Source organism: Sarcophilus harrisii, chromosome 5, assembly GCF_902635505.1.
Source record: "Sarcophilus harrisii chromosome 5, mSarHar1.11, whole genome shotgun sequence".
Classification (NCBI taxonomy): Eukaryota; Metazoa; Chordata; class Mammalia; order Dasyuromorphia; family Dasyuridae; genus Sarcophilus; species Sarcophilus harrisii.
Genome location: NC_045430.1, coordinates 106,129,644 through 106,143,604, shown reverse-complemented (window position 1 = coordinate 106,143,604; position 13,961 = coordinate 106,129,644). Strand labels below are relative to the sequence as shown.

The 13,961-nt window shown below is 35.9% G+C and overlaps 1 protein-coding gene across 2 annotated transcripts in view; it reads left to right on the top strand.

Annotated features, from left to right (window-relative positions):
- Nucleotides 1-13,961, top strand: part of PLBD1 (phospholipase B domain containing 1) — a 77,748-nt gene that overhangs the window by 30,233 nt on the left and 33,554 nt on the right. For both annotated transcript variants that reach the window (XM_031938232.1, XM_003771262.4), the window contains 3 exons: nucleotides 2,504-2,587; nucleotides 5,606-5,744; nucleotides 11,017-11,157. In XM_031938232.1, coding sequence (XP_031794092.1) covers nucleotides 2,504-2,587; nucleotides 5,606-5,744; nucleotides 11,017-11,157 — 364 coding nt within the window. The remainder of the gene's footprint in view (nucleotides 1-2,503; nucleotides 2,588-5,605; nucleotides 5,745-11,016; nucleotides 11,158-13,961) is intronic.

Here is a 13,961-nt window from a genome sequence, read left to right as displayed (position 1 = left end):
TTTAGTGCCTGTTGATGAGTTGTGTCAATATAATATAAAGAAGATGATGTTACCTATGATAATTTACAAATTTAGAGCTATACCATTCAAAATACCAAAGGGATATTTTCCAGATGAAGGCAAAATAATAATAAAATTTATTGAGAGGAACAACACAGCTAGAATATAAAGGGAAATAAAAAGGAAGGGATAGATACGAAGAGGGAATATTAGTTCCAAATCTAAGACTATTATAAAGCAGTAATTGTAAAAATATTTTATGTTGGTTAATACAAAAATAGAACATTCTAGAAAAATTAAAAATCAGAAAAAAATAAAATAACCTAGTGTTTGAGAAACCTGAGAATATAAAATTACTTAGGACAGAATTCCCTATTTTATAACAACTACAGGGAAAACTGGAAGGCAGTCTGACAAAAATTAGGCTTAGATTTATTAGGTCTGTCTTATACCATATTCTACAATAAATTCAAGATGGATACAGGATCTGAAACTTAAAAACCACACCATAAAAATTAGAAGTGAAATAATCATACATCTGATATAAATTATGTAGAAAAATTCTTAAAGAAGAAGCCATTTTGATTGCATGAAATTTTAAAAGTTTTTGCTCAAACAAAATTAATTCTTCTACAATAAGAAAAGAAATAGTTGACTAAAAAAATTCTTGATTATCAAATTTCTCAGATAATGGTGCAGTATCTACACTATAGAGATGTATAGGTGGCACAGTACCTGGGCCTGAAATCAGGCAAAGCTGGGTTCAAATCCAGCCTTAGACACTTATTACCTTTGTGATCCTGAGCAAGTCACTTAATTTGCCTCAGTTTCCTCACCTGTAAAATGAGCCAAAGAAAGAAATAGCAAACCACTAAAGGATTTTTGCCAAGAAAACCCTGAATGGGGTTATAAAGAGTCAACTCCAACTACAAAAATTGACTAACCAGAAGCACCCAATATATATTAAAAAAATACCTAATAAAAATATATGACAAAAACTTTTTACTATAGATAAGTGATCAAATGATATGGATGAAGAGTTTGCAAAAGAAGAACTACAAACTATTAACAACCATGTTAAAAGAATGCTTCAAATTACTAATAAGAAAAGAAACACAAGTCAAAATAATCTTAAAGCTTTACCTCATGCACTATACATTGGTAAAGGTGAAAGGACTGTGGAAAGACATTAATGTATTGTTGGTGGAGCTGGGTATACTCATTCTGGAAAGCAAATTGGAATTATGCAAATAAAGTGATTAAAATGTCCATACCCTTTGCACCAGAGATTCTGTTGCTAGGCATATGCCCCAGGAAGGTCAGAGATTTAAAAAAACAAAAATTCAATGGACACGAAAAAAATTTTAACAGCGCATTGTGGTAGCAAAGAACAAGAAACAAAATAGACACTCATTAACTGGAATAGCTAAATACATTGGATATGAATGTAATGTAATACTACTGTGCTGTAAGAAATGGCAAATATGAATAGAGAGAAGCATAACACTTGCATGAGTTTAAGATCCGGCAAAGTGAATTAAGCTAGGTGGAAACTGAAAAATCTGGGTGGCTAGTGGGTAGTGCGCAGTGCCTGAAGTCAGGAAGCTGGTTTTGCAGAATTTTTCTCCTCTTCTTATTTTTTTGTAAAGAAATTCCTTGTTATAAGGTTTGGTCTAATTGGAAAGGAGGAGGAAAGATTAAGGGGAAAATTAGATAATATAAAATATATCAGCAAGTTTCTGTTCTTAAAAAGTAAATATTTTACAATTCTGAACAAGCCCCGTAGTGATAGACAGAATACTGATGTTGAAGCATTCATCTCATTGCTGCACCAGAGAACTAACTGATGGACTCAGATACAGAATTAGATATACATTTCCATGGCTAATATGTTTATGTGTCTTATTTGCATATATTTATTTGTTACAAAGGAAGGTTTGCTTGTCTTTTTCCATGTCTGTATCTGTCAAAGTCTGTATGTGATTGGATCTTTGGGAAATGAAAAAGAAGTAAAATAAAGAACTTTTTTTTAAAAAGAAGAAGAGGAAGGAAAGGAAGAAGAGGAGTTAAAAAAAAAGAAGAAGAAAGGGAGGGGGAGAAGGAGGGAGGAAAAAAGGAAGGAAAGGAAGAAAGAGTGCATTTGCCCTTAAAAGTTGCAAACTGAAAAATTACGATAATGCAAAACCTCCTAAAAAAATCAGATAATATCTTATTTGTCCACTGTATGAAAGTGTCAATTCATGGAAATTTGAATTTTTAAAAGGTAGGTCAAAAATATATTTGTTCAGACCTGATCCTGAAATCACATTCACTTCATCTAAACTTGACGTGAAATTCAGAGCATTCTTATTTATATCTTGCGTTCCTAGGAGTAGTTGGTGTTTGAATGTTACTCTTGAATAAAAAGCAGAACTGATTTGTAAAGTAGATTCTACTGGCTAGTCTGTGTTTTTATAATTAACAGAGATTTTTTTTTAAGTAACATTTCCATCTTTTATTTCAGACACATGTATTACCATTACGAAAACCTGTATCCACACTTGATTAAGAAACCTGATGCCTTTGAAAAAGTGAAGAATTTTTTAGAGTATGTATAACTGTTTACTTTTCTGATTTAAATTTTGATAGTTCAGGAGCTTATTTAACCCACATTTTTTCTTTCATTTGTCTGTAATTCAATTTTATTTTCAGTTCCAAATTCTTTCCCCGCCCCCCCCCCCAATTCATTGAAAAGACAAGAAAAATAAAAACCATTGCAACTCTTTCCCTTCTCCCTAGCTGACCTCTGCAGTGGTTTTTATGTCTTGAGACTCTAGAGAAAGGATAGTCAGGATATGGTCAATCAGCAATCTATCATAAAATTCTGAATATTGGAATAGAACTAACTCCAGTGAAGGAAGAAAGAGAGAAACACTAAGAGAAACGGAGAGAGAAAGAGACAGATAGAGAGAGACAGAGAAAGACAGAGTAAGAGACAGAGACAGAGAGACAGAGAGAGACAAAGAGGTAGAAGAAGACAGATCAAGGAAATGGTATGTCTGGAAAATTAAAACTCATACTGGGACTACAAAATGTTGCTGGAAGTAAGAGGAAGATCAAAGAAAGAAAGGATAGGACCTTTGCTCAGATTAAATGAGAGATTAATAATAGATAATGGCAAAAGGAAGGCTAAACAGTTCATAGAGCTTTTTGCTTCAGGGTATAGGAAAGATTCCTCAGTGAATTCCAAGTTAACCGTTAAGAACAGAAAGAATCAGTAAAATGTGATTCGTGAGCCAGTATCCGCAATCTTTGGAAATTTATGAAGAATAAGTCTGGGGTCAAAAATCTTGGGATGGGTAAATGTAATCTCCCCTTTAAAAAAAAAAAAAAGAGCATATTGTAATCTTCAGTCTATAAGCAGGTGACCATGAATCACAAGATCATGCATTTACAATTCTAAGGGACTTCAGAGGTCATCTATTTTAACTCCTTTATTTTACAGATGAGGAAACTGAGGCATACAAATTAAGCTGAATGGCAGAGGCAAGATTTGAACCCAGATCTTCTGATAATCAAGTGCTCATTCCTCTGAATGTGAGGCAGCTAGATGACACAGTGGGTAAAGTGCTTGACCTGAAGTCAAGACCTGTGATCAAAATCCAGTCTCAGATACTTGCTATCTATATCATCCCGGACAAATTACCTTCCGTCTGCCCCAGTTTCCGCATCTGTAAAATGGGAATGATATAGCTCCTACTACTTAGGCTGTTGTGAGGATCAACTGAGATAATTGTAAAGCACTTAGGACAGTGTTTGGCATATAATAGGCTAGCAATGATGATGATGCAATTCATGACTTTAAAGGAGTTGTTTGTCAGTACTGAGAATGAGAGAACTCATGAATTATTTATTCCAGACAAAGTATCCAGATACTCAGAGTTTAATTTCCCTAATGATTTCTATATAAAAAGTGGCATTAACAGATGTATTTGTTACAGTGTTTATCCTGCCTTGTTATGGGAGCCACCTGCTAGTGGCTGCTGAGGATCTAATTCTTACCAGCAGAATAGATTGTGTCATGTGAAAGGATGATAATGATACAAGGAGATGGAGAAGAAGTTGCAGTGGAAATCTCTGAACCTCTCTCTTTATCCCATTCCCAATACAGAATATATATATATTCTTTTAAAAAAAAATATATATATATATAATAGTTGTTTAAGTAAAACAAGGTTATGAAATAAAAGCATACATTCTTTTGCAAGCAGTATCTGTGTCATTAAATTTCTTTGATGACCTCCAGACAGATATCTCTGACTTCTCTGGATTATGTTGATCTTTCTTGGAGTTTGGACACTCTGCTCAGAGAGTTAGATAAAGATTACCAAAGAATTCCTTTAGTTTCTCTAGTGTTCTGTGACTCACAGCTCTGGGGGAGGGAGAAGAGCTTTGGAGAACCCAGCCGCTCCTTAAAGGTGCATTTCCCTTGAACCATTTTACAGGTTTTTTGAGTTCCATCTTTAACCTTAATCTTCAATACTGCCTCTGAGCAAATCACCTAATTTCCACATTCCTTGTACAGTAATTGACACATTGGTAGAGGAAATCTCCATACCAAGAGTTTCTTCCCATTCCTGTACTTACACATTCACATATTTTTGCATTTTTGTTTTTATTTGAAAAGCACTTAACAATTTTGTATAGTTTGTTACTTATTTTCTCAGTTCTCCACACAGGATCATTGAGTAAGCTTTTATTTAGTACCTACAAGTTCTAGGTGCTAGATACAAAAGTGAGAACACCCTTGCCTTCAAGGAGCTTACGTGCATATATCCGTATTATCGAACAATCATGCCTTCATGCACACATGCCTTGGCACATAATTCATGCCAACTACTACCTGTGAGCTCCTTACCAGTCACTAAACCCCTCTGGGTTTCATTTGGTTTTGGGCTTTCACTTTTAGGAAGCTACAGTAATTCTTTCATATAGTGAAAACACCATAAATTATTTTGTAAGTATTAAATGGTCACCTAGTAATCTAAGAGAGTTGATACAGATTCCCCAAAGTAAAAGATATAAAAAGATTGGGACAATACATATACTCAGTTGTGTGGGGTAAAGAGATTAGGGAAGAGGAAATCAGAGGTTTGAAATGAAAGGTTTGAAAGAAAGCCCATGAATTCCCTTCCAGCTCGTTTTTTATGATCCTATGATATTATGACCACTAACTATACTGACTAGAAAGAACATTATATATTATGTTGTCTCTGGAAAAAGCATGTTGATCATTGGCTCTGTTGTTCCATCCCAAACCAAAACAACCTTCCCTGAATAGGGAGTCTCACTTTTATATCTGTGTCTCTGATACTTAGCATTCCCACCAGTCATTTATTCCTTCAAAATGGCAAGAACCCAAACTGAGGCAACACAGCTGGGAAGGGATTTGAAAGCCTTGTTAGGATTTGTTCTGAATCACAATCTCTTCTTCTTTTTTAAAGTTCTGTCTTTTTTCAAGGAACGTCACCGTAATGTTAGCATTGTAACACCTGAATGGGTAATCTTTGATTCCCCTATTGGATTTTGCTTTGCTTTATCTAAAGCCAGTTTGGTTTTTATCCAGGAAGCAAGATGACTGGGCCCGGCAGCAGGTCACTAAGAACAGGAAGAATCCATTTTGGAGACACACGGGATATGTTTTTTCACAGCTTGATGGGTTGTATTTTGGAGCTGCAGAGAAGGCAAAATTAGCTCAGAAAAAGGTAAGAAGCTGTACTTGGAAAATATTTTACATGGGGCAAAAACCTATAGATTAGTTAAGTCAGGTAGGGATTCTGGTAAGAGTATAGTAGGATTCTGTAAACCTTATAGTTCTAGAGTTTTGAGCTTATTTGATGCAAATACTTCTGTAGTATATAACTTTTCCCCTAAACCACATTAGTTTTTTGCAGACCCTTAACTAGCTAAGGTAACTAAGTCTTTGACCTAGGGCACCAAATTGGAATCCTTTAACACCAAAATCCCCTCTCCCCAGACTTTAGCCCCTAGTTAGCATGAATAATTAGGTAAAAGAGGGAGCTTGCTAGGGAAAGTACTTTTTATTACCCCCTACCATTCCCCGACTCCCAGAAATTCCCTAGTGACCACACATCAATGACTCAGGGCCTCTCATTTCCGCTTCTTTCAATCTCTTTACCCCTCACAATTGAGTGTATGTTTTGTCCCTAACTACTTATACCTCTCGCTTTTTCGAAGATGTATCAACTCTCTTACTAGGTGGGCATTTAATACTTACAAAATAATTTATGTTTTCACCATTTAAAAGAATTACTGTAGCTTCTCTTTCTAAAATATAATTATCTTATTTATTCTACCTACACCTACCCTGGCAGCTTAGGTGATTCCCCAAGTGGGGTGGGAAGTGTGATCAAGGGAATACAACTTATTTTCAAACAGGGTTACCTGAGAGTAACTCTTGTGAGAGGAAGAATATAAATCCACTTCTTACAACTGTAGCTTTTATGCTCCTACCAGCGTCCTTCACATTCACATAAAACAACCAAGATTATTTCATTAACTTTTTTTTTTCTATGTTAACTCTTAGAAGACAATATTTACTACTAGGAAGCGAAGCAATAATAATCATGAACCTCCTTCCTCCCTCATAAAACTGGGTCACATTCTTCAGTCAGTACATATAGAGTCCATGGAAGGGAGTAAGGCATAAAAGTAGGGAATACTCTGTATGTGCTTGGGGCAACTCATAATGGATGTCCTCAATCTCTTTAGTCTTAACAGTTTGTATAGTCTTTACTTTCTGTGCCTTTCAGCTCTCCCGTTTCCCTGCTATTCTGTAATGAAAAAGCATTTAGCTCTTACAGCAAAACAGCACCCTTAAGCTTTGTCTGGTTCTGAAGTCCTGTTAGATGTTTTCAGTGAAAAATATTTTCATTCAGTCAAGGATTATGAAGCACTTCAGGTCTATTATCTGAGCTTGGATACACTTCTATCTCCCAAGTCACAGAAGGCAATAAAACCAATAGATAGAGGATCTCTCTCCTTCCATTCCTCCTTCCCTCCTTCCCCTCTCTCTGTCTCTCTCTCTTTCTCTGTCTCTCTCTGTCTCTCTCCCTCTTTCCCTCCCTCCTTCTCTCCCTCTCTTTTTTCTTTCTCTCGCCTTTCTTCTTCTCCCTTCCTCCCTCCCTCTCTTCCCCCTTTATCTTTTTCTTTGGCCCTTGCTCTTCCCTTACCCATGCAACTCTTCAAACAACAATGTATTCTGTTTATACCAGTCAGCTCCCAACATCAGTGCCTCTTTCAATTAGATCAATTCTCACCTCAGCAGCAGAGCCTGTCCATTTCTAGTTAGCTGATCTCCTGTGTAAAAATTAAGGCCTCCTTCTATGTTGTCTACCTCTAACTTAGGTTGAAAACCCTCCAAATCCACCTTGCTCTCAGATAGGGCAAAATAGTCAATATACAATTTTCCTACAATCCAACAGTAATTTTTTTTCTTTTTCTTTTTTTTTTTTTGAGATTTTTTTTATTAAAGCTTTTTATTTTCAAAACACATACATGGAAAATTTTTGAGTATTAACTCCTGCAAAACCCTGTGTTCCAATCTTTCCCCCTCTTCCCTGAACCCCCTCCTCCAGATGGCAAGTAATCCAATATATGCTAAACATGGTAAAAATATGTGTTAAATTCAATATATGCATACATATTTATACAATTATCTTGCTGCATAAGAAAAATCAAATTCAAAAGGAAAAAATTACAAGTAAACAATAAGAAAAAGAGTGAAAATCCTATGTTGTGATCCTCATCCAGTTCCCACAGTCCTCTCTCTGGGTATAGATGGCTCTCTTCATCACAAGAGCATTGGAACTGACCTGAATCATCTCAACAGTAAACTTCTGAGTCTTAAAAAATAGCCACGAAAATTAGCTGTTGAGAAATAATGCACTGCTGACATCAAACAAGTACTTTTGTCTCAGTGAGGGGCTGCTTTTAAGTCCTTCACAGAACTACTTCTTAAAGTGCTTTTCTCTGTTTCTCACAAAAATGTCCTTTTTCTGCCTCTTTCAGTAAAAGAACTCATATAAGGAAAGGAGTAGAATTTTATATAAACATAAGAAAGCAGACATTTTGGTATATTGATATTTTGAAATAGTTTTAAAAAGTTATTTTCTTAAGTAATAAAGCCTAGATCCAATGAGCTGGCTCTTCAGGGCTTTCTCTGGCTTTTCATAAAGAAAGTTTGGGAACTTCCACATCCTGGGCTTGGACTGTTCTGGTCTGATCATTACAATACTATTCTTGTGTGGGGTTTTTCTTGGTTGCTGATCTGGTAATTGGTTGTGGCCTACCACATTCTGGGCTTTTAAGACCCCCATTTGGACATTTTCTCAGGGAAGTTTTCCACTCACTGTCTATAAACACAAAATCTTACCAGTCATACTAATCTATTTTTGGTCCTTCTCTGTGCTGGAGCTGGCTTTGTGCTAAAGCAGTCACTATTCCTCTTATCCAAGGGCTTCTGGTTGAATTTTAGAAGAAGTTTTTTTTTTCATTGGATTTCTTGACCAGGATTTCAGCTTGTTCAAATTCAGATTTTTGCTGAAATAGACATGTGGGAGCTGGGAAGTTTTCCTTCTATTCAATCAGCCGAGTTGACAGAAAGTCCTGACATATGCACATATCAATAAACAAAATATATTCAAAGAAATGAGTTGGACAATGGATTCTAGGGGAATGAATGGGGTAGGAGTGGAATTGATTCTTATGATAGGAGGTAGCACTTGAACTGAGCCTTTGAAGGACTTTAAGAGGTGGAAATGAAGAGGGATTTCATTCCAGACATTGGAGAAAGCCTGTACAAACACAGAGAGATAGGAAATGGAATATTGCATTTAAGAATGGCGAGTCCAAGGCAATCCCAATAAACTTTGAATGGGAAATGCCATCTGCATCCAGAAAAAGAACCGTGGGAATTGAATGTAAATCAATATATGCTATATTTACTTCTTTTTTCTGTTTTTTTCTCTCCCATGGTTTTCCCCTTTTGTTCTGATTTTTCTTTCCCAACATAATTCATAAAGCGATGTGTATTAAAAACATAAATAAATTAAATTAAATTTTAAAAATAAGAATGGCAAGTAGGCCTGTTTGATTAATAAATAACATAAACAATAATAATAATAACTAACATTTATATAATTCCTACTGTGGGCCAGGCACTGTGCCAAGCACTTTACTATTATTTTATCTTATTTCAGTGTCACAACAACCATAGGAGAGAGGTGCTATTATTATCCCCATTTTATAAATGAGGAAACTGAGGTAGACAGAAATTAAATGACTTCTTCAGAATCATTCAGTTAGTAAATATCTGAGGCCAGATTTGAAATCAGGTCTTCCTGACTCCAGGCTCAGCCCTCTACCCACAACAAGCCTAGAAAGGTAGGTTGGAACCAGATTATAGAGAGCTTTAAATTATGAAGCCGAGAAGTTCACACTTGGTTTTGAGGCAGTAAAAAAGCTTCTGAAGCTTTCTGAGAAGAGGAGTGGCTGGTCAGACCTGAACTTTACAAATAGCATTTTGGCAGTCCTGTGGAGGATGGGTTTGAGTGGAAAAAGATAAGGCAGGAAGATGATCCAAGGGGCTATTGATAAAGTATAGATTAAAATTGATAAAGACTTGAACTAGGATGATTTCAGAGAGACCTGGAAAGACTTACATGAACTGCTGCTGAGTGAAATGAGCAGAACCAGAATATCATTGTAGTCGGCAACAACAAAACTATACAATGACCAATTCTGACGGATGTGGCTTTCCTCAGCAATAAGATGATTCAGGCCAGTTCCAATGATCTTGTGATGAAGAGAGCCATTTACACCCAGAGAGAGGACTGTGGGAACTGAATGTGGATCACAGCATAGCATTTTCACTCTTTTTTGTTGTTGTTTGCTTGAATTTTATTTTCTTTCTCATTTTTTCCCATTTTTATCTGATTTTTCTTGGGCAGCAAGAGAATTGTATTAATATGTATGTCTATATTGGATTTACTTATATTTTTACCATGTTTGACATAGATTAGATTACTTTTCATCTAAGGGAGGTGGTGAGGAGAAGGGGGCGGGAAATTGGAACACAAGATTTTGCAAGGGTCAGTGGTGAAAAATTATCCTTGCATATGTTTTGAAAATAAAAAGCATCAATAAAAAAGTAAAATGCCTTATAATAAAATTCCTCTTTTGTTTGGGGAAAAAAAGAGTTTTAAGTGTTAGAAATGAGTTTCCAATCTCTGTCAGAGATGAAATTATAGTTCTAAACAAACAAAAAACTTTCCCATAATAAATATTCATAGAACAAAAATGAACAGCTTGTTCTTGGTGAAGCCATGCTGACTCTTTGTTTTTGCTTTTATATAACCTTTTGCTTTCTCTTTTCTTTCTCTTTCTTTCTTTTTTTTTTTTAAATATTCACCAACCATCCCTAATATTTTTGAATTTTGCTAGAAATTGATGTTAGCCAGCAGTCAGTAGATTTACTTGGTAGAAAGCATTTGCCCTTTTCTTGTCCTATGATATATTTCCCCATCTCACTATCTTCTAAAGATCACTGATAATAGCTCAGCAGTCACATTAGTCAGCACTTGTAGTACCAGGACATATGCTTCACCTAAGCCAAATAACCAGAACTCATCCAGGCAGTTTGTCATTCTTCTTCCTACCCTTTATGAGTCAGTAAATCTCATTAGCCTTCTCCTCTGGTACTTTAATGTCAGCTGGGTACCTTCCTGACTGCGATAGAATATCACAAAGTCCCTTCTGTGTGGAATAAGGGCAGAAAGCTCTAAGACTGATTCCACATGATGTACATACCATTCTTATGATTTTATTATTACTCTTAGCAAAAATAACTTAGTAAATCTGTAACTAAAGAAAAAAATATTCTAGTCAACCATAAATTACAATGACAGCCTGGCTTCTAGAAATCAAATTGTTTTAATCTTTCTTCTTCCTTCCCAGCCTTTGACCTTTTTCCAGATTCAGTTCCTGAATGCTGTTGGAGATATATTGGACATAGTACCCTCACTAATACCCCCAACCAATGTCTCATTGAATCATTCTGTTATAAATGACATGGGTCATTGCTCTGTTCTTATTAAGGTAAGATTCTCCGATTGTCCCATTTTGTGTGTATATATGCTTGCATGCATATAAGATGGAGGGAAAGAAGTATGGAGTTTTTCTTATTTATTAACAAAATTGCATATATATGTGTTTATTTATTTTTGGCTGAGGCAGTTTAGGTTAAGTGACTTACCCAGGGTCACACAGTCAGGAAGTGTTAAGTGTCTGAGACCACATTTGAACTCAGGTCCTCCTGACTTTAGGGTTATTGCTCTATCCACCACCCCACCAAGCTGCCCCTATAAATATCTGTTATATAACAATCTTCTCTAAAATGAAATTCAGATGCTTCATCATGACACAGATAGTTAAAGGCTTATATAGCAAAGTTTCAGGTTCTACTAAGTTGGAAAGACTTTGTAGGCTAGGGATTAACCCTTCTTTTTATAATTCAAGGACTAATCTTTCTAAGGTTAGAAAGGTTCATTATCAGAAGGTTAGCCATCAGATGATTTATTTTTCAATCACAGTAAATCTCAAAGGTATAAAAAGATTGCAGTCAGCATTAGTGTCTTCAGACCAATGAAATGACTCCTCCCAGAAGAAATTAAATTAAATAAAAACAAATAAATAAATATTGCATTATAAATGTTTCCTGTGTTCCAGATAACATGAACCCCTCACGTACTTGAAATTCATATTTGTGGGATGTCCTGCAAAGTGGACCTTAGATGACTCAAGCCTAATAGCCTCTATGTTGAATAGATGTTTCCACTGCTCTGCTGAGAAGATCTATATTATGTCTGACTAATCCCTTACTAGACACATCTCAAACTGGTCAATCTGCTTGGTGACCTCTGATTTTTTGTTTCTGAGCTGTTGCTCTGCCCAGTTGAAATTACTCCTCAATAACCATTTAAATTTAGCTGATAAAATCTGTCCTTTTATATCTTCCCCTCCCCCCTTTCCTCCTTCTCTCCATCTCTTACTCTCTTTTCCCTCTTCTTTCTCTCCCTCTTTTCTCTCTTCCTGAATTCTTTCCTTTTCTTCTTTCTTCTTCTTCTTTCTTCTTTCTTCTTTCTTCTTCTTCTTCTTCTTCTCCTTCTTCTCCTTCTCCTTCTCCTTCTCCTTCTCCTTCTCCTTCTCCTCCTTCTCCTCCTTCTCCTTCTCCTTCTCCTTCTCCTTCTCCTTCTCCTTCTCCTTCTCCTTCTCCTTCTCCTCCTCCTCCTCCTCTTCCTCCTCCTCCTCCTCCTCTACCTCCTCCTCCTCCTCCTCCTCTTCCTCCTCCTCTTCTTCCTCCTCCTCCTCTTCCTCCTCTTCTTCTTCCTCCTCCTCCTCCTTCTTTTCTTCCTCATCCTCCTGTTTATCCTCTTTCTCCTCCTCCTCCTCTTCCTTCTTCTCCTTTTCCTCTTCCTCCTTTTTCCTCTCCTTCTTCCTCTTCTTCCTTCTTTTCCTTTCTTTCTTCCTCTTCTTCCTTCTTTTTCCTTTTTTCTTCTGATTATTCTTCCTTTTCTTTTTCCTTTCTTCTTCCTTTTCTCCTTTTTCTTTTTCTTCTCCTTTCTTCCTCCTCTTCATCATATTCTTCCTCCTCTTCTTCCTTTTGTTTTCTTTCCTTCTTCCTCTTTCTTCTTCTTCCTTTTCCTCTTCCTTTTCTTTCTCTTTTGTCTCTGCCTGAATTCAGATTTTCTGTCTGCTCTATAATTTATTGTTATCTTATAATCAATATCTGAAGTCTTGTCTTCCATCTATAATCAGATAAATTAGACATGTCCTTTAATCATAAAATTAATGTTGATATACATATTCTTCAGTTTGTTATGTCTTGGAATAAGAGTCTCAAAATAATTCCAACAGGATTCTAAGATTTAACCCAGCAAAAAACTGCCCCAGTATGAAAAAGTAATAGCTCAAAGAATCAGCATTGGGCAGTAGGGATGGCACTGGATCTGTGTTTTGAAGATCTGGATTCAAATCCCAGCTTTATTAATTACTCCACATGACCTTTGGCAAGTAACTTAGCTTTCTTGATCTTCAGTTTTCCTCCTCTATATAATGAAGGAGATCAGACAAAATGGCCTCTGGATTGCTTCAAACTCTAGCTTTATGATTCTATCATCCTAAAGAGTGCAGCTGATTGGAAAAGTTTTAGACTTCAGTTTTCCTCCTCCTCCTCCTCCTCTTCTTTCTCCTCCTCCTCCTCCTTTTTCTCCTCCTCCTCCTCCTCCTTGTATCATAACTTGAAAACTCAAAACTGATCTTTGTCCTTACGGCTCCATTTTTTTCTCCATATTTGAAAGAGATGTATAAACAAAAAAGGATATATTCAAGTCATGTAGGAAGAACAAAGACATATAATCTGAATATTGCATTTCTATTTTTATACTATTAAAAAACCAAAAAGTTGGAGACACAATGAGCTTTGATGTGGTTATAGCTCCATTGAAGTCAAAATTTAGATGAAGCTTGTCACTAGGTTGATTGTAGGGTTTGGGTCATAATGACTCTATGAGAAAATCTACTAAATCAGATGACAATCTGCATTAATGAATGGATTCTCTACACTGACAGATAATTAAAGTATTGAAGAATGTGTCTGTGTGCATAATTCACTTCAACAAATATTTATTAAGCTCTTCTGAGAAGTAATGGCTCATAGTGGCTCAGATTGTAGCTGTGAGACTCTTGGCAAATTTTGTAAACTCTCTGAATATAATTTTTTTCATCTTTAAACTAACAACAATAATATTTACATAATACTTTAAAGTTTGCAAAGAATTTTTTATGTAACATCTCATTTGAGTTTCACAATAGCCCTATGAATTTAAGGACTATAGATATTC